General features: G+C 34.7%; 2 protein-coding genes across 23 annotated transcripts in view; one reads left to right on the top strand and one right to left on the bottom strand.

The window, feature by feature from the left end:
- Positions 1–27,676, top strand: part of LOC144294006 (uncharacterized) — a 230,242-nt gene that overhangs the window by 11,708 nt on the left and 190,858 nt on the right. For 2 of the 17 annotated variants that reach the window (XM_077865481.1, XM_077865480.1), the window contains exon 3: positions 17,832–18,128. The exons of 12 other annotated variants lie outside the window; for them this stretch is intronic. The gene's annotated coding sequence lies outside the window, so the exon portion shown is untranslated. Of the gene's footprint in view, positions 1–12,857; positions 14,306–14,630; positions 14,804–17,831; positions 18,129–27,676 lie in introns of those variants that run through there. 3 more of the 17 variants (XM_077865497.1, XM_077865491.1, XM_077865488.1) reach the window with 3 other exon arrangements.
- SLC4A7 (solute carrier family 4 member 7) overlaps positions 1–27,676 on the bottom strand; it is a 110,042-nt gene that overhangs the window by 8,852 nt on the left and 73,514 nt on the right. For all 6 annotated transcript variants that reach the window (XM_077865459.1, XM_077865458.1, XM_077865457.1 and 3 more), the window contains 12 exons: positions 26,362–26,536; positions 22,643–22,776; positions 21,178–21,423; positions 18,325–18,430; positions 16,028–16,189; positions 15,513–15,626; positions 12,426–12,587; positions 11,989–12,240; positions 8,570–8,638; positions 6,743–6,916; positions 2,589–2,720; positions 459–556 (listed from right to left, as the gene is read on the bottom strand). In XM_077865459.1, coding sequence (XP_077721585.1) covers positions 459–556; positions 2,589–2,720; positions 6,743–6,916; positions 8,570–8,638; positions 11,989–12,240; positions 12,426–12,587; positions 15,513–15,626; positions 16,028–16,189; positions 18,325–18,430; positions 21,178–21,423; positions 22,643–22,776; positions 26,362–26,536 — 1,824 coding nt within the window. The remainder of the gene's footprint in view (positions 1–458; positions 557–2,588; positions 2,721–6,742; positions 6,917–8,569; positions 8,639–11,988; positions 12,241–12,425; positions 12,588–15,512; positions 15,627–16,027; positions 16,190–18,324; positions 18,431–21,177; positions 21,424–22,642; positions 22,777–26,361; positions 26,537–27,676) is intronic.

Consider the following 27,676-nt stretch of genomic DNA (forward strand, 5'->3'; position numbering starts at 1 on the left):
TGGTTCAGCGGTTTAGCGCCGCCTCAGCCCAGGGCCTGATCCTGGAGACCCGGAATCGAGTCCCACATCAGGCTCCCTGCATGGAGCCTGCTTCTCCCTCTGCCTGTGTCTCTGCCATTCTCTCTCTCTCTCTCTGTTGCTCATGAATAAAATTTTTTTTTTTAAAGTATTAAAAATAGAAGGAGTGATGCAAGACAAATAACTCTTGTGTGCTTGGCATGGAAGTTGGTTTGAGGCTCTGGTCCAAGTCCAGTCTTTCCTTCACTCCTGCCTATAACCTGGGAGGGGACTTCCTTTTCAATTTCATGAAGACCCTCTTTAGTTGACTTTATGCCAGATGCTGGTTTTGTCATTATTTTTAAAAATAGAGATCACTACTTTAACAAAGTATCACATGACTTACTCATGTACTTCATGTGGATACAAAATACATTTTATAAGATACAGTTTTATCTCACCTGTATTTTAGGGCCTTAACTGGAATTTGTAAGAGACTTCCCCCTTCAAATGGAAGGTGCACAGTATCGTCATCAGCTTGAAGCATTCGTTCAGCTTCCTTCAGAGCACATACACACAAAAAAATTACTTTTCCCAGAATATTTCCAGGAGGACCAATTAATATATAACATCTTCAAGAATTAGAAACCCAAACTGACAATATATTTAAACACATTTGCCTTGATTGAAAAATTCCTTCTATTATTAAAAACACATACTGGTAGCACAAAAGAAAATGACTAAATTTTAAATGGTTATAAGTTTCATTTCTTTAAGTTAATCATTAATACTGTTTTAAAATCAATTTAGCTACATAATTTTTATCAATTATTAGTATATAATAAGATAAAATTTTGTGAAATCTGATGGCTTTCATTACAACATAATATAAGCAGAGCCTCCTTTGGAAAGGGCAGAATTTCTCAATCTCAGCAATACTGACGTTTAGGGCCAAACAACTCTTTGTGGTTAAGAGGCAGTCCTGTATATGTAGGATGTTTAGTAGCACCCTAGACTTCTACCCACTGGATGCCCATCCAATTGTGACAATCAAAAATGTCTCAAACCCTGAAATATCAACCCTGAGAAGAAATGTTATCCCAGGTGGAGAACAACTTATATTGGAGATATGACCCCAAATCATGACATCATAATTACTGGGGACATGGTAGGATGGACTGGGAGAGCATTTACATTCTTCTTTCTTATCCCTAGAAATCCCACTATTTATAGATGGCAATATGCCCATCTTTTAAAAAAGTAATCATTTAAAAAAAAATGAAGCCAGGGCTAAATTTCCCAGCAATCCTTGAAGTTCCAGGCAGCCACGAGAAGCAAGTGGAATTTACTGGATGACATTTCTGGAAAGATTCCTTAAAAACAGGATAGTAGGGGAGAGCCCATTTTGCTTTCTTAGCCCTCCTGCCACCTCTACTCTAACATGAGAGCTCAAGCTCAGCATCCATTTTGATCTATAAGGTGATTCTGAGAATCAAAACCATGTGCTGAGGTGAGAGGACAGCAACACAGGAGCCCAGACCACTCTGTCGAGCCATCACATCACTTTCTCTTCTCATGACTTCTACATGAAGTTTCTGCAGACACTCTTATGTTTCAGTCTCCTTTACTTTTGTTTTCTGTTGTATACACTGAACCTAACATAATTCTAACATAATACAGAAAATAATAAACAGGTAATTTTAACCTCAGTATTTTATAAATAAATTGCATCCTATTTGGAAATTCACCAAAAGCTCAGAAACATTTACATGTTTAATTTAGTTTTAAAGGAAACAAAAATCTTTTAAAAATTTTGGAAACTCAATTCAAATTAGTATTCCAATTAGTATCCTAATTTAAGAGTCATATTTTTTCTTAAAAAGTAAACAGAAAACCAGTAATTTTAGCATAAATCAGCACTAACTAATCAGTCCAAACTATGAAAAAAATACCAACAAGGCTTAATTAAACCTAATTGTAAAGCTTTAATAAGTGCATTTTCATAAATACTAATATAAGGTATAAATTATGTTGCTTTCTCTCAAAAATTAGGGGGAAAATTAATTTTGAGATCTCTAAACAGGACCACAATATTTAAATATGTGTATCTTTTTCTTATCTCTGATTTTCTAGCAATATTCTTAATGGGAAAATGAGTAGGGCACTAAAATCAATAAAATCATCTATGCCATATGTTCAATGTCTACTTTTCCTTCTTACTGAGGAATAGCACTGAGCTCGTTATTTACAAAAAAATTAAATTCAGAAGAAAATATTCATGTATATCTTTGTATACAAATCAACTAATGGTACATTAATACTGCATATTAAGACTAGGGTTTATTAGTACTTTTTGCAAAAAGATATTTAAAGTCCTTTTTGTCATTAAATATATATCAGGTTATTAAAATGCTGTTAAAATATACACTAAAATGTGTCTAGGTTTTTAAGGTTTTATTTCATAAAAATAAGGTTCTTAGGAGTTTTAAAGGAGCTGATTCATGTAAAGTGACCACAAAAGTGCCTGCTACTTGGTACAAAATATTAAATAATAAGTGAAAAGTGTAAATTTAAAATTCTGGTCTTTTTACCTCTTTCTCTTTTTTCTTTTTGTCATCTTCTTTCTTTTTCTTACTTTCTGGCATGAGGTCATCAAGCCAACTAAGTTCTCTCTTTGTGAAACACAGATCCATGAGTTTGCGTACAAAGACTAATGCAAGAACCTTAAAAGAGTGGGGGAGAAACTATTAAGTAACATCTAAAAATGAAGCCAGGGCTAAAAATTATATCATTTAAAGAGAGAAAAAATATCAAATCATAAATAACAAAAAAGTACTTCATATATTTTATTTAAAAATCACTTCAAAAAAAATTAATAAAAATCACTTCAGGGGCCTCTGGGTTGTGCAGCTGATTAAGCATATAACTCTTGGTTTCAGCTCAGGTCATGATCTCAGGATCATGAGATCAAGCCTCACCTTGGGCTCCACGTTCAGCAAGGAGTATGTTAAAGTCTCTCTCTGCCCCACCCTTGCTCTCTCTCTCAAATAAATTTTTTTTAAAAAATCACTTCATACATCATCTTATTTCAAAAGAACTGAGTCACCTATTTATCTTTTAAGCTTCCTGTTCAAAGAGAACATATCAAGGAAATGGCATTCTTAACCTCTTCCTGTAAAAATCCCTGTACTCTGCATAAAATTATAAAGCAGATTAAGCATGGTATCTTCAAGTAAAACAAGACTATTAATTTTTATGATGACTTTAAAATATATACATCATATAGGCAGATATAGTTTTTTTTGGGGGGGGGGGGGAGTTCCTTTGAAGGGGAAAGGAGTGGGCAGAGAGAGAATCTTAAGCAGGCTCCGTTGATGGGTCCAGCACAGAGACCAATATGAGGCTCAATCTCGTGACCTGCCTGGGTTGAAATAAAGAGTAGCACACTTAACCAACTAAAATACCCAGGCGCCCCCAAGTAGATATAATTTCTAAAATCTTAAGCAATGGACTAGAGAACCCATTTGCCAGTATAAGGTTTAAACTTTCCAATTATGTATGTGAAAAAGATATACCATTACTTTAACTTGTTTTCCTTTAACTGCTACTAAGGTTGAAGATGTTTTCAAATGCTCATTGGTCGTTTGGGTTTCTCCTGTTCTTACCATTTTCCTTATTACTATCTTTTGTCTGGTTTTTCAGATGTCTTTTATGACTTTTATTCATGAATTTTTAAGAACTCTGTGTAGTTCAGATAGACACATTTTATCTGCCTTACATGTTATAAATACTTTCTCCCAGTTCACAATCTGACTTTACTATGTTCACATAAAACATTTGATTATCATGTGGTTAAATATACCTATCTTTCTTTTACAGTTGGGTTTCCCTATCTCTTTTGAAAAGTTACCCTCAATCACTGGACTATATAAATGTTTTTCAAAATTTTCTTCTACATTTTAACATTTAAATCTTCAATTCACTTATGATTATTTTCTGAAGATGGTATTGGTGAAGGAAGCAACCGTAGCTCCCATACACAGTCAAATCTTCTAAGACTATATACTAAATTTTCCCACATAGATGAATTATCACCTTTAATGAAATGACTCACTTATGATATTCAAGTGGTTAGGTTCTCATATATTCTGATAAATTTTGGACTCAGTCTATTTTTCTGATTTGTTTATTCCCATGCCAATTCCATTCTGTGTTACTGCACTGACTTGACAGCAGTTTTTAAATATTTAGTTATCAACAGCATGGTACCAGCATAGAAACAATCAAGTCCCTCACCCCAGACTCAGCCAGGAATACTTACTTATCTTTGTTTTGTTATTCCTCTGGTATTCACTTACCTTTATTCTTTCATTAATAAACAATTTACATATAATAAAATAGAAAAATAGCACATATATAGTCTGACACTCTTGACAAATGTACATATTCATGGAACCCATACCCAAATAAGACATAGAACATTTCTACCATCCATGTTATCTATGACTCTGACATTAATTTTTCTCTATGAGCTTTAAAATTATCTAGTTCACACTGCCAACAATCCTCCCCACATACACACAAGCACAAATGCAAATAAAACACATAAAATTCATATCTGGAAGGGACATCTTTACAATATACTAAGTATGCAAAACAAAGAACATAATTTATCTTCCTATTTGTTCAGGTCTTAATCTTATGTACTTCCACATTATTATGGAATGAACTGTGTCCCTCAAGAAAGATGCACTGAAATCTTAACCTCCAGTACCTCAGAATATGACCTTATTTGGCAATTGGGTTGTTGGAGATATAATTAAGATAAGGTCACAGTGGAGGAGGGGGAGTTCCTAATACAATATGTCCAGTGTCCTCATAAAATGGTCATAAAGACACAGTGATACACAGAATACCACATGAGAAGGTAGCAGTTTGTGGAGTTATACAGTTGCAACACAACGCCAAAGATTTTCAGCAAACCACCAGAAGCTAGAAAGAGGCAAAAAGGGTTTCCTTACATGTTTCAGAGGGAGCATGGCCCCATATACACCTTGATTTCAAACTTCTAGCATCCAGAGCTATCATATCACGGATTTCTTTTGATAAGCCAATGAGTTTTCTTGTAACCACCCACTCTAACAAAATTCTTAATTCTATTAGAGTTTGTCTTTTTTTTTTTTTTGTCACTTGAGTGAATAAGCAAATAATCACATTATCTACAAATAATGTTATCTCTTCCTTATAGCAAATATTGTATTATTCTTATATCACAGTTAGAACCTTCAATTCCCACTAAATAACAATAATAGTACACATTTCCCTATATCAGAACTCATTTACAAATTTGTATTCACAATGACTGCAGTTTTGTAAGTCTTTTTATCTTTACTTATGTTGGTAATTCTTGCTTGCTATATCACAGTCTATTTAATCATGATATGTTATAGAAACACTGTAAATTTACTTGTTAATATCCTAAGATTTTTTTGAACTTCTATTAGTAAGTAAGAAGTCAGCATCATTCTTTTGTACAAGTTTATTAGGCTTTGGTATTAAGATCTAGCTAGTGTTTCATGAGAAAAAAAAAATGCAGATGTTTCCATCTTTTCCTTTGGTCTAGAAAAATTTAAGAAGTACTGGAATTAACTGTTCTTTAATATTCAGCGGAGCCTGTGATCCAAGGGCAGATCTCTGGCCATTTTTCCAGTCCCTGTGTGCAACTGAGTTATACAATCCATAGATTTTATGTTTCTCTTTGGGTTAATTCCTGGAAATGCATAGATAGAATGGAAATAATCCATTTCCTCTAGATCAGTGGCAGGCAAACCACAGCCTTTGGGTTAAATCTGATATTATCTGTTTTGTATGGCCTATGACCTAAGAACAGCATTTAAAGATGAACATTTGCAGTTGATTTGATGATAGGGAACACTAACTTTGAACCACCTTATGAATATAACTTTAGGTATAGCTTACAGACTTTGTTAAAAATTCTCTGCTGCAATACCTACAATGCTTTTTAAATTTAGTTTTCTACTTAGGATTATTTCAGCATTTAATGTCTAAATACTTTATATTTTTTTAGTGCTTTTCATTATTCATTTGTAATTTAATTTATTTGTATTCAGGAAATATTACCCACATAATTTTTATGATTTTTTTTATTTTTTAAGATTTTCTTTGTGGCCAAGTATATAACCAGTGGTTATATGGAATTTACAAAAGGATGAGTATTCTCTGTTTGCAAAATACAATATTCTGTGATAATTTGGTGAATGATACTATCTTACTAATATCATCTAAAATCTTATTATTTTTTAACTTCTAGATCTCTTAATTTCTGAGCAAGATGTATTGAAGCATTCTATTAAAGACGTATATTGCTCTAGGTGCTTTGCTCTTTTACATCTGGCTATCATCTTTGTTCCATAAACGTCCTAAACTCTAAAGTTGTTTAAAAATACAAAACAGCATTCTATAGTCCAAGGGCTAAAAAACAAAAATGTAGAAAATAACAAGCGAATTCAGTTTCTAAAGCAACTGGTTTAATAGTTGCAAAAGGGCCAATTCACATTTCAAAACACCTAAGGTGCGTAAAATAGACTATTCCCCTTCTCAAATATAAATATTACTAATACATTACTATATTATACTACTGAGATGAACGTTAGTAAAATACTGTCGAAACACACAGGAGTGTTACTAATTAGTGACAAAATCTGAGAAAAGAAAAAAGCCTTACCATCATGGGGAAAACTACTGCGGCAGCTGAAGCTTTTATCACCCACAAAAGAACCAGACAAGTGAGCTGAATGACTGTGAAAATATGGACCTTCCAGAGAGGCACGTAACGGAGATATATCAGATCGGGCTGATGCTTAGCAGGCATTCCAAATAATTTTATACGGTCAAAAAACTGTGCATTGAACGGAAAACAAAACAAAGCAAGAAAGTTTTCAATAAAGTATCATTTATGCTGAGGGATTTAAACTATAATTTCTTGATATGTTCTGATAGTATAGTAGAATATTTCAGTACAGAACATCTGGACCCAAGGAGGGGGCAAAAATCAAGGCAATCATTGTAAATTAATGCAATTAACCTAATCAGAAAACTCACACCAAAATGTCTTAATTTGGAGGATTCAAATTTTTAGATGAATTTACCTACTCTAATCAACTCAAGTCATTTACTTCGACTTTTTCTTCTAATATGTACAATAAAAGAGCAACAATTTCCAAGGTTCTTTCCCACTCTAACATTATCAATTCTATAAAATAGTCTAAAGTACAATTATTAATTTTTCACCCAATGAAAAGGAAACTATGAACAAATTCCTTGGTCTTTTTGAACTTTAATTTCCTCATTTATAAACCAGGAGTAAAAACTCACAAAACTGTAAAATAAAGTTTTCAAAGAAAAAAAAATTGAGTTACTGAGATCATTTCTTGACGAGTAGAGGGAAGATCCAGGACTACTAAAAAAAAATAAAGATGCTGTCTCCTGAGAGGTCTTGCCAGCACTAGCTGGCAATGTTAGACAATAAATACACTTTGCATGATAGGAGGTGGCCACATGGTGTTAAGAGTGCTTTATGAGCCAAATTTTTTTTTAAGATTTTATTTTTTTATTTATTCATGAGAGACACAGAGCAAGAGAGAGGCAGAGACAGGCAGAGGGAGAAGCAGGCCCCATGCAGGGAGCCCGACGTGGGACTCGATCCTGGGTCTCCAGGATCATACCCTGGGCTGCAGGTGGCGCTAAACCGCTGCGCCACCAGGGCTACCCTGAGCCAAATGTTTTACAAGATCTTAGTACATTTTATCAGACTATTTTCCAGAAGTATTATAAACAAGACAAATAGAGTAGGGAAATCACTGGGTTCTAGCCTTGGCTCTGTTGTGTACTTGGTTAAGAACCATCATAATTCCCTCTATTTCTGTTTCCTAGTTGACAAAATTAGCATTTCTTCCTTTCCTGGTTAACAATGCTATTTTGAGAAGCACAGAAAATAATTTGTGTCCTAGGCTTTATGAACTATATTGCACTGCACAGATGGCAAGTACTAACTATTCTGGTCCTCAGCATCCCTCCTTTTATTCTACTAGTCTTTTTTTTTTTTTTTAAAGATTTTATTTATTTATTCATGAGAAACACAGAGAGGAGAGAGAGAGAGGCAGAGACACAGGGAGAGGGAGAAGCAGGCTCCATGCAGGGAACCGGACGTGGGACTCGATCCCGGGTCTCCAGGATCAGGCCCTAGGCTGAAGGCAGCGCTAAACCACTGAGCCACCCTGGCTGCCCCTCTACTATCTTTATCAATAGTTACAGGGCCTTTCATTGGCTTTGATTAAAAATAGGTGAACATCATAACAGTTCATGATCCCATTCTTGAGGGAAAAATGTGTAGTAAGCCACAATCACATGCAAAATGTGGAATTAAAGTTACCAGCTAACCTGCCCCCCAGAATATCAGAGTTGAGGATACATCACTACATCATAAAAACACTCTGCAAATTTAAATTATGTTTAAATTTTTCTACAAAATCATTAACTACTTAAGACTTGCCTGGATTCCTTTTAATGAGGAAACTCCCATATAAAGGAAAACACCATACAGGACAGGCATTGGAATAAACTGTAAGTAAAAGGGCCACAGTTAGAACCCATGCTACTAATACAATTTCACAGCAATAAGATATACAAAAACATAGTCAGTGAGTACCTATGGAGATAGAATTAAAAGATATTTCAGTGATGAGACCTAACTTTTCTATAAATAAGAAATATGCTAGTAAAAATAGCCTTCTTGAAAAACTGTTTATCTTCTACAAGTTTCTTCCTGAAACGGGAGTGTGTTTAGGGATTAAGAGCATGAGCACTATAGTCAGACTCCTTGGTTTAAAAAGCCAGTTAGCCTCTTCTTGAGCCTTGACCTCTCTATGCTGTAATTTCTGTAACAGACTGCATGAAGATGAAAGGATTTCAAATACTAAAATACTTGGAAAAAGCACATGGTGTATATTGATGACTCATAAAGTATTAGCCAGGAATTAAAATAAAAACAATAAAATAATTTTTTAAAACATTTACCATTATTATTATCACTACAATATAGTAACTATTATACAATAGTACCATTTCCTGATATAATAATTGAACTGCATCCCCAAAACAAAGTCCTTATTACTTTGACAGTTAGAGGGATCCCTAACTGCCTACCTGCTATGCCTAGGCATCCTACAGGAAAGCCATTAACAGGCTCCATCCATCTACTCAAAAACCACAAGCAGCACTCTAGGATGGAGACTTATAAAGAAAAAAGACCAACAGCTACAGAGGAAAATCACATTCACTCTCTACTGAACAGCCAAGTATGTCCTTCCTAAGAAACCTAAGAGGAAGAGAAGAAAACCAAAAGAAATCAAGTAAATATCCTCAGGAAATTTCAGGAGAATATTTTATCCATAAGGCAACTTCAGAATGCTAGGAAAAATAAATAATCGGAGTGAAAAAGGCTTCTAGAAATTTGAAGATATAATTATCAAAATAATTAAAATTAATTCTGTAATAAGATTTTGATGAGACTAAAGAGATCAATCTAAGGAAAACAGGAAATTTTCATTAACAGCGAGGGCACAGGACAGAAATGTGAGAATATATCCAGAAGGTCTAATATCTGTTGACCTGAAGTGGAAGAAATATCTAACAGAGAGAAGAGAAAATAAACCCTGGCAGAAAATTCCCATAGTCAAAGGGCAGAGATTTCCAGAGAATAATGGCCCATAGCAAGAGTGGTAGGGTACATGAAAGTCCCTATCCATCTATCTTCCTGAATGTCCCAGTGAAATTTCAGAACACCAGGAGTAAACAGGGAATTTTGGTAGCTTCTAGAAAGAAAAAAAAAATATGCCTCTGAAGTTATAAAAGCCAAATAGGTATCAGTCATATTATTAGGACCATTGGTCTATAGGAAACAATGACTTTGAGACTCAAAGAAAAATAATTTTGAACACTGAAACATGTATCTAACTATATTAATCAAATGTGAGAGTAACTTTAAACATGAAAGAACTCTGAAAGTTTACCACTCATGGAACTACATATGAAAAAATTACTCTAGGAATTCCTTCATCAATACAAAAAAAAAAAAGGATGTAAGAAAAAGTGGAAACGGTATATGCAACTGTTTTTTGTTTGTTTTTTTTTAAGTAAGTGAAATAGATGCTAAGAAAATTTATTATGTCCTAAGGCTTGGGCAGTTACTCTTCAAGTAGCAACAGGAGCTTAGTGAAATAGGATATATTTCTACCTCCACACAGGGAGAGATCAGACTGCTTAGTCCTCAGTGAACACATAAGTATCATCAAAATGCTGATTATGTGTTCCCAGAGGGTTTATATTTTTATAATTTAACCTACAGAAAAAGCATAGACAGTTTAATTATAATTACAGCATAAAGTGTAAATGTTGGTAACCATTACAATAAAATTAAAAACACAGTAAACCAAAGGCAGGAAATGGAAGGAAGACTGGGTATGGACACTTAAGTATGCTAAATCTTCATAAAACATCCAACCTTACATGATAGGTTCCCAAGCTTTTTAGTCTTAGAACACCTATATGTTCTTCAAAGGTAACCTGAGGACACGCTCTCCAAATACTTTTGCTTTTGTGGATTCCCAGAGATTGTCCTTAGACTAAATTTTGAGAATCACTGTTTTAGGTGGAGATTCAATGTAAAAATAATAATGGAAAAAAAAAAACTATAAAAGTATGTAAAAGTATAATGGTTGTAACCACCAATATAACTTAAAAATAATGAAATTAAAAAGAGTTTACCTCTAGAGAGTTCCTTTTGGAAAGTAAGGGAAAATGGGAAGACTAACTTTTCATTTTAGGGATTTCTGGATGTTCTATTTGAAATTTTTTTTGCCTCTATGACATCAATACTTAAAAAATTTTAAAGGCAACCTTCCTTAAGAGGAGACAATATCCCCATAAGAGTGCACTAAATATTTCTCCTCTTTTGCCAGGTACTTCTAACAATACACTCACCACTATGGAGTAATTACCTGTTAACCTATCTGCTTCACTAACCAGACTGCCAAGTTCTGAAAAGCAAACTATAATGTACCCTATTTGTTTTCCCTAGTCTTGATAACACAGTAAATACTCAACAAATACTTGAATTAGTCAGTTGTTAGAAAGTTCATGAAATGTAGGCCAAAGAATTCTAGTATTTAATCTTTTAAGTTAATATAGTAACATACATACACCTCCAAGATTTTTCCCTAATTTATAAATGTACACAATTCTTTACCTAATAATGTTCTTTGCAATAAAAATAACTAAAACACTGAAGGGAAAAATGGAGTTGTGCTCCTCCATAATGAACAGAAAAGTTCAGACTAGATATTTACCAACATTTGCTATTGTTGCATTTTTTAATCCCTAGATTCATTAGTAAATATCTAGTAAAAACCAGATGTAACTAAAAGATATTTAACATAAAGTGTAATTTCTTGCATGCTTTATTTATAATATTAGCTTTTTTTATTATAATGAGCACTACTACCTTTACTTCATGTAGTTTATCAGAAAGAACACATTTGTTTACTTAGTAGCAATATTATTTTCACTTTTTGGTCAAATAACTATGTCAATCATATTTCAATATTACTCCCTTTAAGATGCCTATAAAATCCTCTGGATATATTTTTCTTTTAGATCATAAATAAGCCATGGATTAACTCCTTTCAAAACTCTATAGTCATTAATAATATCCTTTTACAATGTTTCTAAAGTGGAAACATCTAACACTAAAATGCCCACTATACTAAACACCATATACCAAAATACTATTTTCCAAGTAAATTCCAGGAAATATGAAACTAATTTTAGATATTTCAATGTTTCATTTTCATACAACCAAGTATAAATTTTATGACAAAAATTTTTTTAAATATTGCAGTAAAGAGATTTTACCTTTAGTACTGAAGTCATGAACACAGACAAGCCCATTAGAATAAAAATCATTAGCCCTGTAACTCGCTGTTCACGAATTCCCAAAAACTTGGGTTGTTCCCCTGGAGCAGAACATTCAGATTCAACTTTTAAGCTGTTGACATGACTTATTGATAACACCGTTGCAGCCACAAACCACGGAAGTCCCATGATAGAGCAAACTCCCAACATAACACCAACCATGAGCAAATCAAGGTGATAGCCAGCTCCTTTCTGAAAAGTAAAGTGAACATAAACATTTATAAATCTAAACTGTTCTTTTAGGTTATAACACTATACAACTTTATAAACAGAGAAGAAATTAATTTTCATCTTCCATGTTTTAATGTTCCAGTCATTATGAAAACACCTCAAACTCTTAAGAAATTACAAAACCTGACACAAAATTTTAAAATTACCTTCAATTTGTGCTCCTTTCTGTTTATGATTACAGCTGTAATTTGTTGATCCATAAAGATGAGAATGGTACAAAGCAGAGCGGGAATAGCAGCTATTAATAAAGTCCACCAAGGATTTTCTCCCAATGGGCTTATGAACCAGCCCCTACTTGGATCAGTAGGCTGTTAAAAAAATTAAAGATAAAAAAAAAAAGAAGTTTTCGTCTACTGAATAAAATTTCTGCAACATAGGCTGTCTATCCCAAGAAACGCAAAGGGAATAGAAAGAACTAGATTAAATCTTGGAATGTATAGTGAATTATCTGCAAAGATAGTCACAAGAATGCTTCCTATCCCTTGATGAAGCTCCCTTGTCCACGTAGTCAATCTTTCCATCTAGAGGTGGAATTCCCTTGGATTTAGGATGTCCTTATGGTTTACTTCAACCAACAGAATAAAGCCAAAGTGACACTGTGTGACTTCTGAGTCTTGATCTCAAGGGACCTTGCAGCTTCTCTAACTCTCCTGGAACCCTGAGATTAAGCTGTTGAATAAGCCTGGATAAGCCTTCTTGAAGATAAGCTACAATGTGGTGAGAGAGAGGTGGGAGCCAATTACCTCAACTGCTTCAGCCATCTGATGTGAGTTCCCAGACACTGGATGGAGACATATTGACCCCCTCAAAGCAATGGATCACCAAAAGAGAGAGATCTCTTTTAAGCTTAGTATCAACTGCCACAGATTTATGAACAAGTAAGAGACTGTTTTACAAGGTTGGTGCTTGCAGAGGTTTAGTTATAGACAGAGGTTAAGTGAGGCAATTGCAAATAAAGTGAGGTCAGTCTACCTACTAGATAAACTCCTAAACTAAACTGCTTTGAAGATCCCACAGACTAGTGATCTTGGGGCACTGTCAGTACAAAATCAGAACTGGGGACTGAGGACATATTTTTCCAACACTTCTACTGCCAAAAATCTGGCATTATATCAGATACAAATACATTCCAATGCTGTCACGTAAAATTTGTTTTACAACAAAAAATTTTAAAAGATCCTAAGAGAGTTTAATATTCATGGAGGGCACTGGGTATACTGAAATTTAAACAGTTTTCTTTTCCTAAACTTCATTTTAAGCCTGTTTTTTCTTCACAAAACAATTTGTCAATACAAAAGGAACACTTAATGTTTTCAAATGCAGGTATTCCAATTTTCCCACACCGATACACCTTAAGCTGCATAATGGTCGAAACTGTACATGAATAAAAATACTTTATCTATATAATGCACAAATTCTTAAGTGTTCCTTGATTTATTTCCCCAAATATATTTTATGGCCCTTGAAATCAGTTTGCTACTTGAAAGCTAGATCAATAAATGAGCAACAAAAATAGACTTAGGAATGAAAATAAGGGGATGCCTGGGTGGCTCAGCAGTTAAAGCATCTGCCTTCAGCTCAGGGCATGATCCTGGGGTCCTGGGATCGAGTCCCACATTGGGCTTCCTGCACGGAGCCTGCTTCTTCCTCTGCCTGTGTCTCTGCCTGCCCCTCAATCTCTCTCATGAATAAATAAAATCTTACAAAAAAAAAGGGGGGGAATGAAAATAAGAAACTGGGCCCAGGATTATAGGAAATTACATCAATATTTTGAACCATTATTAATTTATAGTTTCATTTAGTTCTAAGACTTGGTTAAAAAAAAAAAAAAAGACTTTCATATATATATATAGTCATCTTTTAATGGCCAAAATCTGACAGGCACTGAGGAGGGCACTTGATGGGATGAGCACTGGGTGTTATACTATACTTTGGCAAATTGAACTTAAATAAAAACAACTGGAAAAAAATGGCCAAAAATCGTTAGTGGCTCAATAGCTATGCTTTTAAACAAAGGTTCCAAATATTATTACATACTCTCAGCAGCAAAACAATAAAGAAAAATTTTATTAATAAAATGGAGTATACCTGATGGCTGCACACGCATTTATGTGTTAGGTTACTATAATGGTTTTTCATAGTTTACTAGTAATATTATAAAGCAAAATTGTTCTTGTTTTTAAATAAAAATATAAGCATACCTATATAATTTTAGTAGATCATTTTCCACCCATGCACTCTCCTTTGGAGACTATTGGGTTTTTAAAATAATTTTTTCCCCAATGAAAGATAAAACAGATTAAAATTATATTCGTTTTATTTCTAATCCCCGATAAACCTTCTGTTTTTAGGGATCCCTGGGTGGCGCAGCGGTTTGGCGCCTGCCTTTGGCCCAGGGCGCGATCCTGAAGACCCGGGATCGAGTCCCACGTCAGGCTCCCGGTGCATGGAGCCTGCTTCTCCCTCTGCCTGTGTCTCTGCCTCTCTCTCTTTCTCTCTCTGTGACTATCATAAATAAATAAAAATTAAAAAAAATTATTAAAAAAAACCCTTCTGTTTTTAAAAGAAGTCATATAATTTGCTATAAACATAAACCAGAGACACAAATACTCAACTATAAGAAATTTCCACAAACTATTCAAAAGCTACCAACTCCTACTATGAAGGGAAAACAATTCTTGAATGCTATATTATGCACATGGTAAATTATGTACATACAACATAACTACAGTCTGCTGATGAAAGCAAAGGGTTTATGGACGGGTCAGAAAAGTATCATTTTTCTTGTGGAAGGAATACATTTGATTCTTTCCTGATTCTGCTGGAAAATGAGACATGGAGTATTCCATTTAGTGACAGACACACACCCTTCTAGAAATTTAAATAGTATCTTCTTGTTACACTTTCAAATTCAAGTTTGAGTCACTTCCTTATAAAGGAATAAAGAATGTTTCTTTTGCCTGGAAAACACATCATGAACTCCAGCTAAGACAGCAGGGTCAAAAATTTTTAAATGACTCCCAACTACTTACCATGAGTATCTTCATTCTCTCTCCCTGATAGGACTAACTTTGATACCTTCCTGCTTACTTTCTAAATAGGTTCACTTGGATCGTCTCATCTTATCATTTTTTATGTATGTGAGAAAGCTATATATATTCCTATAAAGTGTCTCATTTTTAAAAAGGTTTGGTATTCCCAAGTAACAAATAACCAAATGTTTTAATCCTTACCTCAAATTTTTCAGGAACATGAAGTTTAGGAGATGGAACTCCTACAAGGTAGTCAATTGCAACCATTATTACTATTGTGAGAAATACAGCAAAATCACTGATTGTCGATCGCACCTATGTTAAAGGGATTACGTTAAAATAAACACAGAAACATAGAAAAACTATGTGTCCTTTCTAAATAATTCCCATCTTTCAGATTAAAATATGCCACTAGAAAGTGTGGATAATGATTTTAATTAGTGACAATGGGTCCATGAAATACATTGATACATGTTTTCAAAAAGAAGAAACACATTTCACAACCAACCTCCTACCATCCCATCCCTCATGATATCATTATCTTCCAACTGTTAGTTCAGACATGTAATACACACTTTTCACTATAAGTAACTTATTTACAACTATCTGATATCAAGTATTAGCCTCAAACAATGTATTACTGTTTTGAATAAACCAAGGTAACAAAAACTAAACACATGAATATTATCAGGACTCCAAAATCACACCCCAATTACCTTGGTAGGAAAATACCGCTTAGTCTTAAATTGCTTGAGGAATGAAGACAGAAAAAATGTTGTGAAAAAAAGGATGACACACCAAAAGAGCACATCTGGAATATAAGGTCCATGATGACCACAAGCTGATCCTACAAACAGACCATGAAAGGTTTTACATTCCTGGGGAAAAAAGAAGAAAAAAATAGAAAAAGGAGAGAATGAAGAAGATTCTCAGGTATCTAATAAATTACTAATGAACTCTACTGACTCTAAGATGCTAGTGACTGAAGACATGCCATTATTTTATATTCCACTTAGAAAGGAAAAACACTGCCAGGTCAACTTTAACACATCATCAACTGTAAGACACACTCTGAGTTCAGAGATATTACAGTTTGAAAAATATGTCACTGAACTAAAATACAGTATTTTACCATGTTATACCACACAGTCCTTTCAATTCCATATTTCCTTTAGAGAATGCCTCAGAGTGAACAGTAATTCGCAAATATTTGGATGCATTCTTGCTGGTACACAATTTTACTATCTTTCCTTTACTTCTAAAACAAGTCACAACAAAAGCAACCGACAGAAAATTACTACTGCATCTATTTACAATGCTGAATAAGAGATGGCTATTGTACTAAATTCCAATCAGAAATAAAAACTGGTTGGCTTTCCTGACCTAACTCAAGACCATGGGATTAAAGCACAGGATTAGGAGCAGTAAAGCACTCATTCAAATAGTATTTCCATTTTTAAAAAAAAAGTCTTAATTATATGACATAATATAATATAATTATAGAAATCTATTGACCTCATTTTCCTTTTAGGGAAAAAATACTGTAAGTCAACCAGAGATTAATAATGACACATGTCACATACCCCTAATGTCATCTGTCTCTTACTTATATTCTAATGAGACTCGTTTTAGCAAACACAACTCAGGCTTAACACAAGAGAAAAATAGTCAAAGGTTCCATTTTTCTTAACTTCTAATTGCTGAGATTAGTAAAGCTACAAATCTACAACATAGATCCCAAAAATAAGAGCTGTAAGTATTTAAAAGCAAAAACAAAAAAAAAAAAACATGGGCCTTTTGATAATCAAAAAAAAAAAAAAAACACACCTTAAAGGCCTGTGCCTAAAATATCAAGACCTCTTATTCACCAAGGAATGAATCTTTTTTAAACGGATCACTTTCATTTGAGCACCTCTATTTACTCGACCTCCTTCATAGCAAAATTGACATTTTAAATATCAAACAGTCAAGTATTCATCTGATTACTGATATATAATGCTTTTAAATCAGCAGTGTCCAACATAACTTTCTGTGATGATGGAAATGTTCTATATCTCCACTGTCCAATGCAGCAGCCACATGAAGTGACTGAGCACTTGAAACATGGCTAGTGCAACTGAGAACTGAACTTTTAATTAATTGTATTTAATTTAAATTTGAATAGACACATGCAGCTAATGAATGGTTCCTGTACTGGATCATACATAGAATTATATTATCAGTGAGATAAAATTGCAGATGACACCCTCACAATTATATAGTTAGGAGCTAACTATTATCTTTAGTGAGAAAAGAATGACCTACATTTGCTTATATGATATAAAAAGCACCAGAGAAGCTCAGGGGACCTTGATTTTATTGATATCACTTGATACCTTAATCCCAAATCCCAACCTGAGAATTGCCCTAAACAGGTATTCTAAGGCTAGGACAATTTCCCAACAGAATACAATAATATGTAATAGTATTCAGTACAGAGTAGGTGCTCATTGCACGTTCTTGTCTTATTTCCTTTCTTAGGTGCTTAAATTATACTCGTCTCTACAGCTGAAACTACAGACTAGACTACTAGACCACAGTTAAACAAGGTTTAGTCTGAATAAGCTGCTAATGGAGCAGATGAGCTGGTACCAGGAAAGCAGGACAAGTGGATGTGTATTGTTCTGTCGACTCCAGTACATGCAATCACAGTCCTAGCAAACACCTTCTCTGAATTTACCAATCTACAATCAACATGGAATTAGAAACCAGAGTATAGTCACATTTTTTAATAATTAAATCCTGGAAGTCACAGTCCATTTTTATCCTCCTTACCAGGTTTGTTCTTTTCAGCCTATACTTTTTACTGCATGATACATAAACATGTGATAGCTCCTGTCTGGTCGACACAACACTATATTCTGAAAACATATCACAACTACTGATCAATAAAGGAGAAAATGTAGGTCTACCCAGAAAAAGCTTAAGAACTAGGTTAATATTTGCAAAATCCCTTATTTCATAATGTACTCACAGAAACAGTGAGATTCCCCCAGGAAATATCATGTGCTGTTAAATTCATTTCTTTCCATATTTTTAGAGTTTCATTGCTAGGGTTAGGAGGTTCAACACACACACATCTGAGAAACGAGAACAGAATAAAATTTCAAGGGTCCTGCATTTCATGTTCACATTTTATTAAATCAACTACACAACGTGGTAGCTTTTTTTTTTTTTTTAATTTTTAGCTTTTATTTAATTTAGAGAAAGAGAGAGAGAGAGAGCACGTGCACGCACGCGCGCACAAGTTGGGGGAGGGGCAGAGGGAGAAGGAGAAGCAGACTCCCCGATCAGCAGGAAGCCTGATGTAGGACTCCGTCTCAGGACCCTGAGATCACAACCTAAGTTGAATGCAGACACTTAACCAACTGAGCCACCCAGGTGCCCCTGTGGTAGCTTTTAATTAAACTTTTTTCCCATGTTGTAATGTATAGAAACTAGAAAGTGGAAAACCTATCAGAACAGTGGAAGGGAACAAGATTTGGCTTATGTAAATAAAACAATACAAATATCAACAGAATGACATTTTAAGGAAAATCTTAATGAAACTTGCTAGATATATTCCTCCTTAGAGGGGATGCTATTTTCTTTAAAAATATGACAAGATACCAAAAAAAAAAAAAAAATATGACAAGATACCCCTCCCCTCATGTTTTGCAAGGTCACTCTCCTCTAAATCTTACCTACTTAACCCCCAGGGGAGCTGCTCTGCCTCCCCACCCACACATACACAAAACACACAGATTCCCAATAAAGCAACACTCCTATTAATGCTTTGTACTCTGACAAACCCTACCTACTCATGTTCATCCTTTATTGATCTTAAGATGTATTCTTGGGGGACACCTGGGTGGCTCAGCAGTTGAGCACCTGCCTTTGGCCCAGGGCGTGATCCTGGAGTCCTGGGATCGAGTCCCACATCAGACTCCCTGCATGGAGCCTGCTTCTCCTTCTGCCTGTGCCTCTGCCTCTCTGCGTCTCTCATGAATAAACAAAATCTTAAAAAAAAAAAAAAAAAGATTTATTCTTAAAGAAATAAATGAAACATGGTTTTTCATCAGGACAGAACTAGGAGGGGATCCCTGGGTGGCTCAGCGGTTTAGCGCCTGCCTTTGGCCCAGTGAGCGATCCTGGGGTCCCGGGATCAAGTCGGGCTCCCGGCATGGAGCCTGCTTCTCCCTCTGCCTGTGTCTCTGCCTCTCTCTCTCTATCATGAATGAATTTAAAAAAAAAAAAAAAAAAAGCCTCTAAATGTGGGTTTAAAAAATAAAAAGAAGAAACACACAGGAATATTTCCAATTAGATTATGAGCTGTTTGAGAACAGGCAAGAGGCTGGACTTTGGATTCATTGATTCATTCCATGCCCTCCCATTTACTAGCTGTTTGACTCAGGGCAGGTTTTAATCCCCATGAAGCTCAGTTTCTTCATACACAAATGGGACTATGATATGAATAATTAAGTCACACGTGATGTGAATTATGCAACACTGCTAACACAGTGCCTGCAAGTGCTCACAGGATCTCAGCTGAATGAATCATGGTCATATGTAATCACTCAGTTAACCAAACGTAAACAATGTTCTCATTGGATGGCACTAGCCATAAAAGCCATGTTTCATAAAGGTCAAAGGAAGAGGGAAAGAGAGAAAACTAAAAGTAACACTTAAAAAATTAACTAGCTTAAGAGCAAAGAAGATAACACAAAAGAGATTTGGATCAGAGTGTCTCTAATCTCCTCAAATAGATTAATGTCTCATAGAAATTTTCATATCCATTAAAGTTGAATATGTAAGGGAGGCAAGGGAAAGGTAGATGGAGGAGAACATGGAGGTAAGGGGAAGAACATAGGGATTTGGGGCTTGGGTAGGCAGAAGGAGTGAAGTTGTACCCTTGTTTTTTGGTAACCACTCCATGTAAGTCAATCAAATTTATAAAAACATATAAATCACATTTATAACAAGCATGACTGCTAAAGACAGCAAATATAGGTATCTACCTAGATACATTTAATTTTAATAACCTATTTGACTTTTTATAAAATATATTTGCCAACCTTTTGTAACTATTATAATTACTATTCAAATCTTATTTTATTCTAGAGTCTTAAAATATTTTCAAGTCATGCTTTTCTCATCACAAAGAAAATACTGCAGCAAATAGCATGACAGGGTACTGAAATTATACTTTAAAAATAATTTCAAATAAAAATTAGCAAAATTCAAAAATGTTAACGAAAATGCAAAACATGAGAAATATGAGAAATATTACATCCTACATTCAGGATTTGACTAAAGAAAATAAGATCTTGGGGCAGCCCCGGGTGGCTCAGCAGTTTAGCACCACCTTCAACCCAGGGCGTGATCTTGGAGACCCAGGATCGAGTCCCACGTTGGGCTCCCTGCATGGAGCCTGCTTCTCCTCTGCCTGTGTCTCTCCCTCTCTCTCTGTATCTCATGAATAAATAAATAAAATCTTTAAAAAAATAATAATAATATAATTGCCTGATTCAAATACATGATGGTTTGTCACCAAACAAATTAATTTAAATTGACTGATTCAATTCAAACAGAAGAACAAAAGTACACACACTTGAATCAGTTGTTTTGGGGAATAAAAATGATTCAATCTGTTCAACTGTATTTACGTACATTGAATGCTCTGGTAAAATCTCATCCGTAACAAACAAGTCAACCTCCAAATGGCTAGTTGGGTAGTTACAGCTAGATATACAATGAGCATCACAATTCAAAAAAATTCTTTTTTTTTTTTGGCTCAGACATCTCCGAAAAAATACATTTTAATACTGGAGAAAACAAAAACACTTACGAGTAGCGGGTCAGTTCATCTAGATTGTTGTGCATATTAAATGCATATATTTCTCCTAAATGAAAGAGCTTCTCCAAAGCCTCATAGATGAATATGATGCAAATTAGGGCTGCAAAAGCCTCCTCTGTGAATCGAGTAATATAACACACAAGGCTGCTTGCATCTGTTGCAACCAAAACAATGCACAAGAAAGAGGTCCAAAGACCAATACTGGTTCTTAAAGACAGATAGGACAGCTGATAATCTCTGTTTAGGGAAAAAAATGTGGACATGATCAATATACATACATGGCAATGGATATCTTTAATTAAAATTTCACAACAAGCATAAAAACAGTTTAAAAAATAAGATTCCTAAAAAGAGCAAATTACAGGATAACAATAATAACTAAAGAAAGCTCTGTATGTTTCTTCTATAACTGAAGATAACAGAAATATAATGGCTATATTTTACCTATGTAAAAGATTTACAGTGAAAGTCTACCAAGCTATTAGTATTTCAAAAACAAAGACTTCACTTTGAAATCAATTCTGAGGAGTAAATGACAGATGTACACTCTATAGAACCACTGGATATGACTCTCTGAAGATCCAGAAGATCTACGTCAACATAAACTGTTCCCTGTTCCTTCCACTGCCATCATCAATACCATCTCCATCTCCTCTGTCACCAGCATCACTGAAGAAAGTGAATTCATTTTTTTTTTTTTTGAAAGTGACTTCATTTTTTAAACTCAGTTTCAAGTAAGAAATTACTTTAGGACCATAGGGTCCTGAACACTTCAGGTCACTGCATTCTCTCTTAGTCTATTGTAGCTAACATGCCAGATTGGAATCAGAATCAGCTTGCTCAGTGAAGAAAGAATCAGAACAAGATGAGTTAGATGAATCAAATATTTAATAGATCCAGTTGTTTCAGGCTAAAATATTCAACTACATTTATCTCACAGAAGGAATCGTATTGGCCATGTGAAATTCCAAGTCTACCAGCTACTGTACCCTAAATTGATTCCCACACTGTGAACACGCTGCCAGTGGAAACTGACACCTACACAGAAAGCTAAATTCCTTCTGGTAGATAGACCTGATTATTAAAGTCAGCTTGAGGCCCCAAGATCCACCTCTTTTTAAAATTCCTTTATAAGACCAACATACCAACTAATCAACAATAAGATTAACATCTTTTTACTGGGTTGAAATTTGCTAGCACAAAGGATTTTTATTGCCCAAGGGATTTGTTGACCAGCTCTGAAATCCACTGATTTTATACTCAGGGTGACTGGGGTAGGAATGATGGTAGGGGCCAGAGTAGTCAACCACATGGTAGTCCCAAAACACTAAATATATATATATTGCTCAGATTCTCTTTTTCAGCTACTAAATATATGATGCACTTTTAACTAAAATTAATAAACAATATAATTATACACATATATAAACATGTGTGATAAGTAAAAATTACGTACCTGCAGAATTTAAATAAAATTTTTTCAAACACTAAAACTGGACCTGTGCTCCCCAATATTGTTAGAGGTTGCCCAGCAAACAACGAGTAGGCAATCCCAGTTAATGATGCTCCAAAAAGAGACTCTATTGCACTCTGTTTAAGGAAAAAAGAAATGAATAGAAGTAATACATCATAAACATATCTAACCTACTAAAATACATGTACGACATCTGGAAAATAAAAATACTAATCAAGGAGTTAAATATATAAAGCAGACGCAACTTTTAAGCCAATTTTAAATTTTAAGACATGGAAAACTACAAACACATTTTAAATACATAGGGAAAACTGCTTAATGCTTTCACATTAAAAGTAAACTTTTGCAATCAACTTTTATTCAGAATGCGGTATTGTGGGAGGCCAGGAGGGAGGAGTAAATGGAAGACAGACGCAGAGATTTTAACTCTATCTACAGGTATTTTATTTCTTAAGCTTGTGCGGAGTACAAAGATGTTTGTTATTTTGGATGTTTGTGTTATGCCTGAAATAGTTCACTTAAAAAAACAGAAAACATATTAAATACTCTATATGTATGCTATGAAAAGAAAAAAGATCCTTCAAATAAATAAATCTGAAATTAACAAGTGATGCTATCATTCTCAAAAAGATTTCTAAAGAGCAATTTTCCACGTTTAAAGAGATTAATCTTATGAGCTTAACCAATAGATATCAAAAATAAAGTGTTTTTATCATAAAATAGATGGGAAATCTCTTTAAAAAACTCATAGCAACCATTAAATGAAGAAGTACCTTATTATTAAAGCTTGGTAAAAAAAGGTAAAATAAGAAAATGAAAGGCTCAAGGGAGTTTAAATCAAAGCTACTATGTTGATTCTGCACCACTACCAACATTACATTCTAACTGATGAGGTTACTAGACAGTACGGGGTATAGGCTATGTCACTAGACAGAGGGGAGGGATCAGAAAGAGAAGAGCAGTTTACCATTCACAAACATCAAGATTAACTGGAAGGCACTATCAAGAAAGGAAAAGCCCACCATTGGTAAAGGCAAGGAAAAGAAGCTTAGGACAAGCCAAGCACCCCTCCTGGACCTGGAAGGCAGCACAGCAGAAAGCAGGAGCAGAAAAGCAGGGCTTCAGAACCACATTTGAGCAGAAGACCCCTTCGTTACTTCTAGACATTAGGCCACAGCCAGCCGTATCCCAAACTTTTCAAGCCCAACCTTTGTCCTTTTTAAATAGGAGTGATGACAGCCAGGAGAACTTAATGAAGCCATGTTTGTGAAAACGTCTAGCAAGCCTACATGCTGATACACAGAATACACTCAACAAATGGCAGCAAATCTCATCGTATGCAATAACAGCATCTTATAAAATCAAAATCACAAAAAAATAGTTTGCAAAGTATTACTCAACTACTGCTATAAAAATAGGATCAAACCCACATACAAATGAAGTGTCCATATTAACTGCTAAGCCATTATAAAATCCTTAGTTCAATTAGAATATGCATACTTAGGAATGAATGTAAGCAGAGCTCCAAAGAAAAAAAAATGTCTAAATGGTATCTAGAGACAGAAAGCAAAACAATGCAGAAGAGGAGCAAGGATATGGCAAATAAGGAAATGCTAACAGGGGGGCAAAAAGGCACAAAATTAGTTTCCCTTCCCAACACCACGTTGAAAAGCCAGACCCTGCCACATGAAGACCCTCCATTCGCCACTCCACCACTCCTCTCCCAACATCTTATTGGTACACTTACTAGTTCCTTTACCCAGATCTATTCTTTATCTAATTTTTAAACTATTTTTATGTTCATTCCCAAACCAAAAGGTATCTCTCGCTAAAGAAATCATAGCCCTACCACACTGCCTTCACGTCGCCACATTCAGAAGTTTCCACTACACCCATCAAAAGCCCTACCAGTATCTTCCCCCCTACACCACTCCAGGGCATGGCACTGACCACTCCATGCTAATCTTTCCTCTTTCTCAAAGCCTCTATTTTGGTTTCTGCAAAATGGTATCATCCTGATTCCTCTTCTGAAGTTCTGGCAGTGCCCATGTTTAATCTGGTGAGCCATTTCTCCTCATTCTCATTCCTCCTCTAGTCCACAAATGTTAACTTCCCACATTTTCCCTCTCCTGTCACTACAAGTTATCTCCCTTATGAACCTCATTTATTCCCAACCTTTACTTTTCCTCCTTACCAGTACTCTACGAATTCTGAATCTGCACCTCCTACTTGAGGTTCCAACGCACCTGAAAACAAACGCATCTTCTCTATATCACTTTTCTCCATACTACCCCTGATTTCTCTATTTCTGGTACTTTGATTGCAACAGCACTTCCTTGATCTCATTCACATGTGGCACCCACACCAAGACGTATTGCCTGTGTATATACAATCTTATCTTTTTCTCTTAGGTCAGGATCCTTCAGGACAGAAGACAGATGCTCATCTTACACTAGTCTATATTCCTCCAGTGCCTAAAGTACTCCACATGCACATGGTATTAAATAGCAGGATAAGAAGGGCAGGCAGTGTGGTACAGTCCAAAAGCAAAGCAGCAGCATTTCCATGATGGTAAAGGATTAGACACATCTCCAGGGGGACCAGTAGAGTTACATGCACAGTTTGGGACAGCACATAAAAGCAACTTATTAAAAATAGATTTCCTTGATACAATGATTGCAGAATAAGGTAAAAGAATCTAAATAATCAAAAATATATGGAGTTTCAAAGGAAATTTCAGTTGTCATGTTTGTCTCATGTCTACCTCATGAAGTACATTAATTGAATAATTATCATTACTCGGTGTTTGGCTATTTTTTTTAACCTTTTATCTATAAACAATGAATCTCCCCCCAGGAGTAGATATAATTAAATAAAATACCCTCAAGAATTACAAAGCATCTCATTTAAATGCCATTAAAATGTAAATGAACAAAAAGAAAGTCTTACAAGATTTTACAAAGCACTGGATTCTCTGTTATCATGCCTCTCCCACAGCCCCTTCTATAGCATTACCAAGAACAAAAAAATTATAAAAATTTTCATTTTAGTCATATCAAAATATGGATGCAGTTTTCAGTTATATTTCCTAATTAAAACATTGTCTACCTTCACACAAATTTAATAACAGCAAAATAACACTAAAAATCCACCATTTGTCCACAACTTCTAAATTCTAGTTGTCGAGTCAGGGCCTACTCACCAGGGCTGATGAGTTAATATTAATGACACGGCTCTAACTAATTCTATGATGCCTTACAGGATATGAAGTAGCCCATTAATCAATTCCCCCACCCATGACCCACCCAGAATCAGTTCTATTTGTCTCCCACCGCCAACCCTGCCCCACTCCCCACAAAAAAGACAATACAAGCCTTTTACTCAATTTATAAAACCATTCATCCAGCAAGCCAGGATAAACTTTTTTTCTTTTCTTATTTTTTTTTTCCTTTTTTCCTTTTTTTTTTTTTTTTTTTTTTTTTTTTTTTTTTTTTTTTACCTCAACTGTGCATCTTCTCCTGCTCAAATGGCTTCCCCATGTTTTCCATAGCAATTACCTTTGGGGGGAAGTCTGCTCTGGGACAGGGTAATCATGCTGTGGGTAGACTCTTCAAATAAAAGTATGAATAGTGAGACAAATGCACACAGACACTTGCCTCTGAAGAGCTAAGAGCCTGGCCACTACCAATCTTTGTACTCACTATTCTGCCTTCTGTAGCTTCTCCAAGCAGCCCTCCAAAAGTGATTACAGGAGACATACAGGCACAGTATAGGAAAAGAATCGAGGCCAGGCACTGTAGACTTAATGCATCCTTGAAGTCACTCAAGAAAAAAGGTGTTTTCCTTTTGATGTCAAGTATCAAACCACCAAAAAGCCTAAATAGGTGAGATGAAACTCGTCAAACTGTACACTAGAGGATTCTAGCTAGTTCAAACTAAAACTATGGGCTACATTAAACTGCTGGTGCCTAGTGTTTCATCAACAAAAATTAATATCCTATTTAAATCATGATATAAATCATAGAAGATACACTCATTTAATCTAATCCACTGATAGAGGAAAGGCAGATCTCATTAAGTTAAAAGACACATAAACATCTGTATTTTATGGACTATATATTGAGAAGACTGGAGGCAAATGATTTTATATGAGTAAATGTTATTTCAGACACAAATGTACAAGAAAATATACAATAAAAATAAATAAGACTGTACACTCCATTCATGAAAATGTGCATTAGCAATTCTATCAATTATTATCTACATTATAAATCTTAAACGCAAGTGTCAGAAAATACTAGGAAAGCAATTATAATATAAATCCCCAAATATCATTTAATATGAATATAGTATGCTATGCTTAGACTCAGTCAGTAGTGATTTAAATAATTTTAATGACTTTAAAATTAGTACTTCAATCAAAAATGGTTTTGGTTCAGGAGAAAAGCCTAAAAACTACTTAGTGCATTTAATTTACTGGACATGTACTCAAGCTTGTGTGCATATTAATAAAACTAAGAGGTTTTATCAGGAAGTTTAAAATCTATGTTTGTGCATCAAAGCCTTATCATTTCAATGTTTCTTTTTTTTAATCAGACTCTTGGGTACATCTAATTTCAAAGTGCCTAATAAAAGCTCTGCGAGGAGCAGGAACTTTTTCTTGTTCGCTGCCTAAGACATAGTAGGTACTAGGCAAAGCAATAATTCAAAAAGGTTTTGTGACTCATAAAACATATAGTTATTGTGTAGAAAATACTGCAAAAAAATACATCAAAAAATTAATCTTATGCTTTAAAATGCTTGGATGTTTCAAGGTTTACCACTCTACCTTATTTTAAAGTTAATACTGAAATAAACATTGAACACACACTGACAAGTATACTCTATAAATATACTCAAGTATTACTCTATAAATAATCTGACAGCAATGGAAATCAACTTGTAATAAAAAGGTGCCAATGATAATCTAAAAAATGAAATTACATCATCAAATCAACAACTGATTAATAGTTTATA

Source organism: Canis aureus, chromosome 22 (assembly GCF_053574225.1).
Source record: "Canis aureus isolate CA01 chromosome 22, VMU_Caureus_v.1.0, whole genome shotgun sequence".
Lineage (NCBI taxonomy): Eukaryota > Metazoa > Chordata > Mammalia > Carnivora > Canidae > Canis > Canis aureus.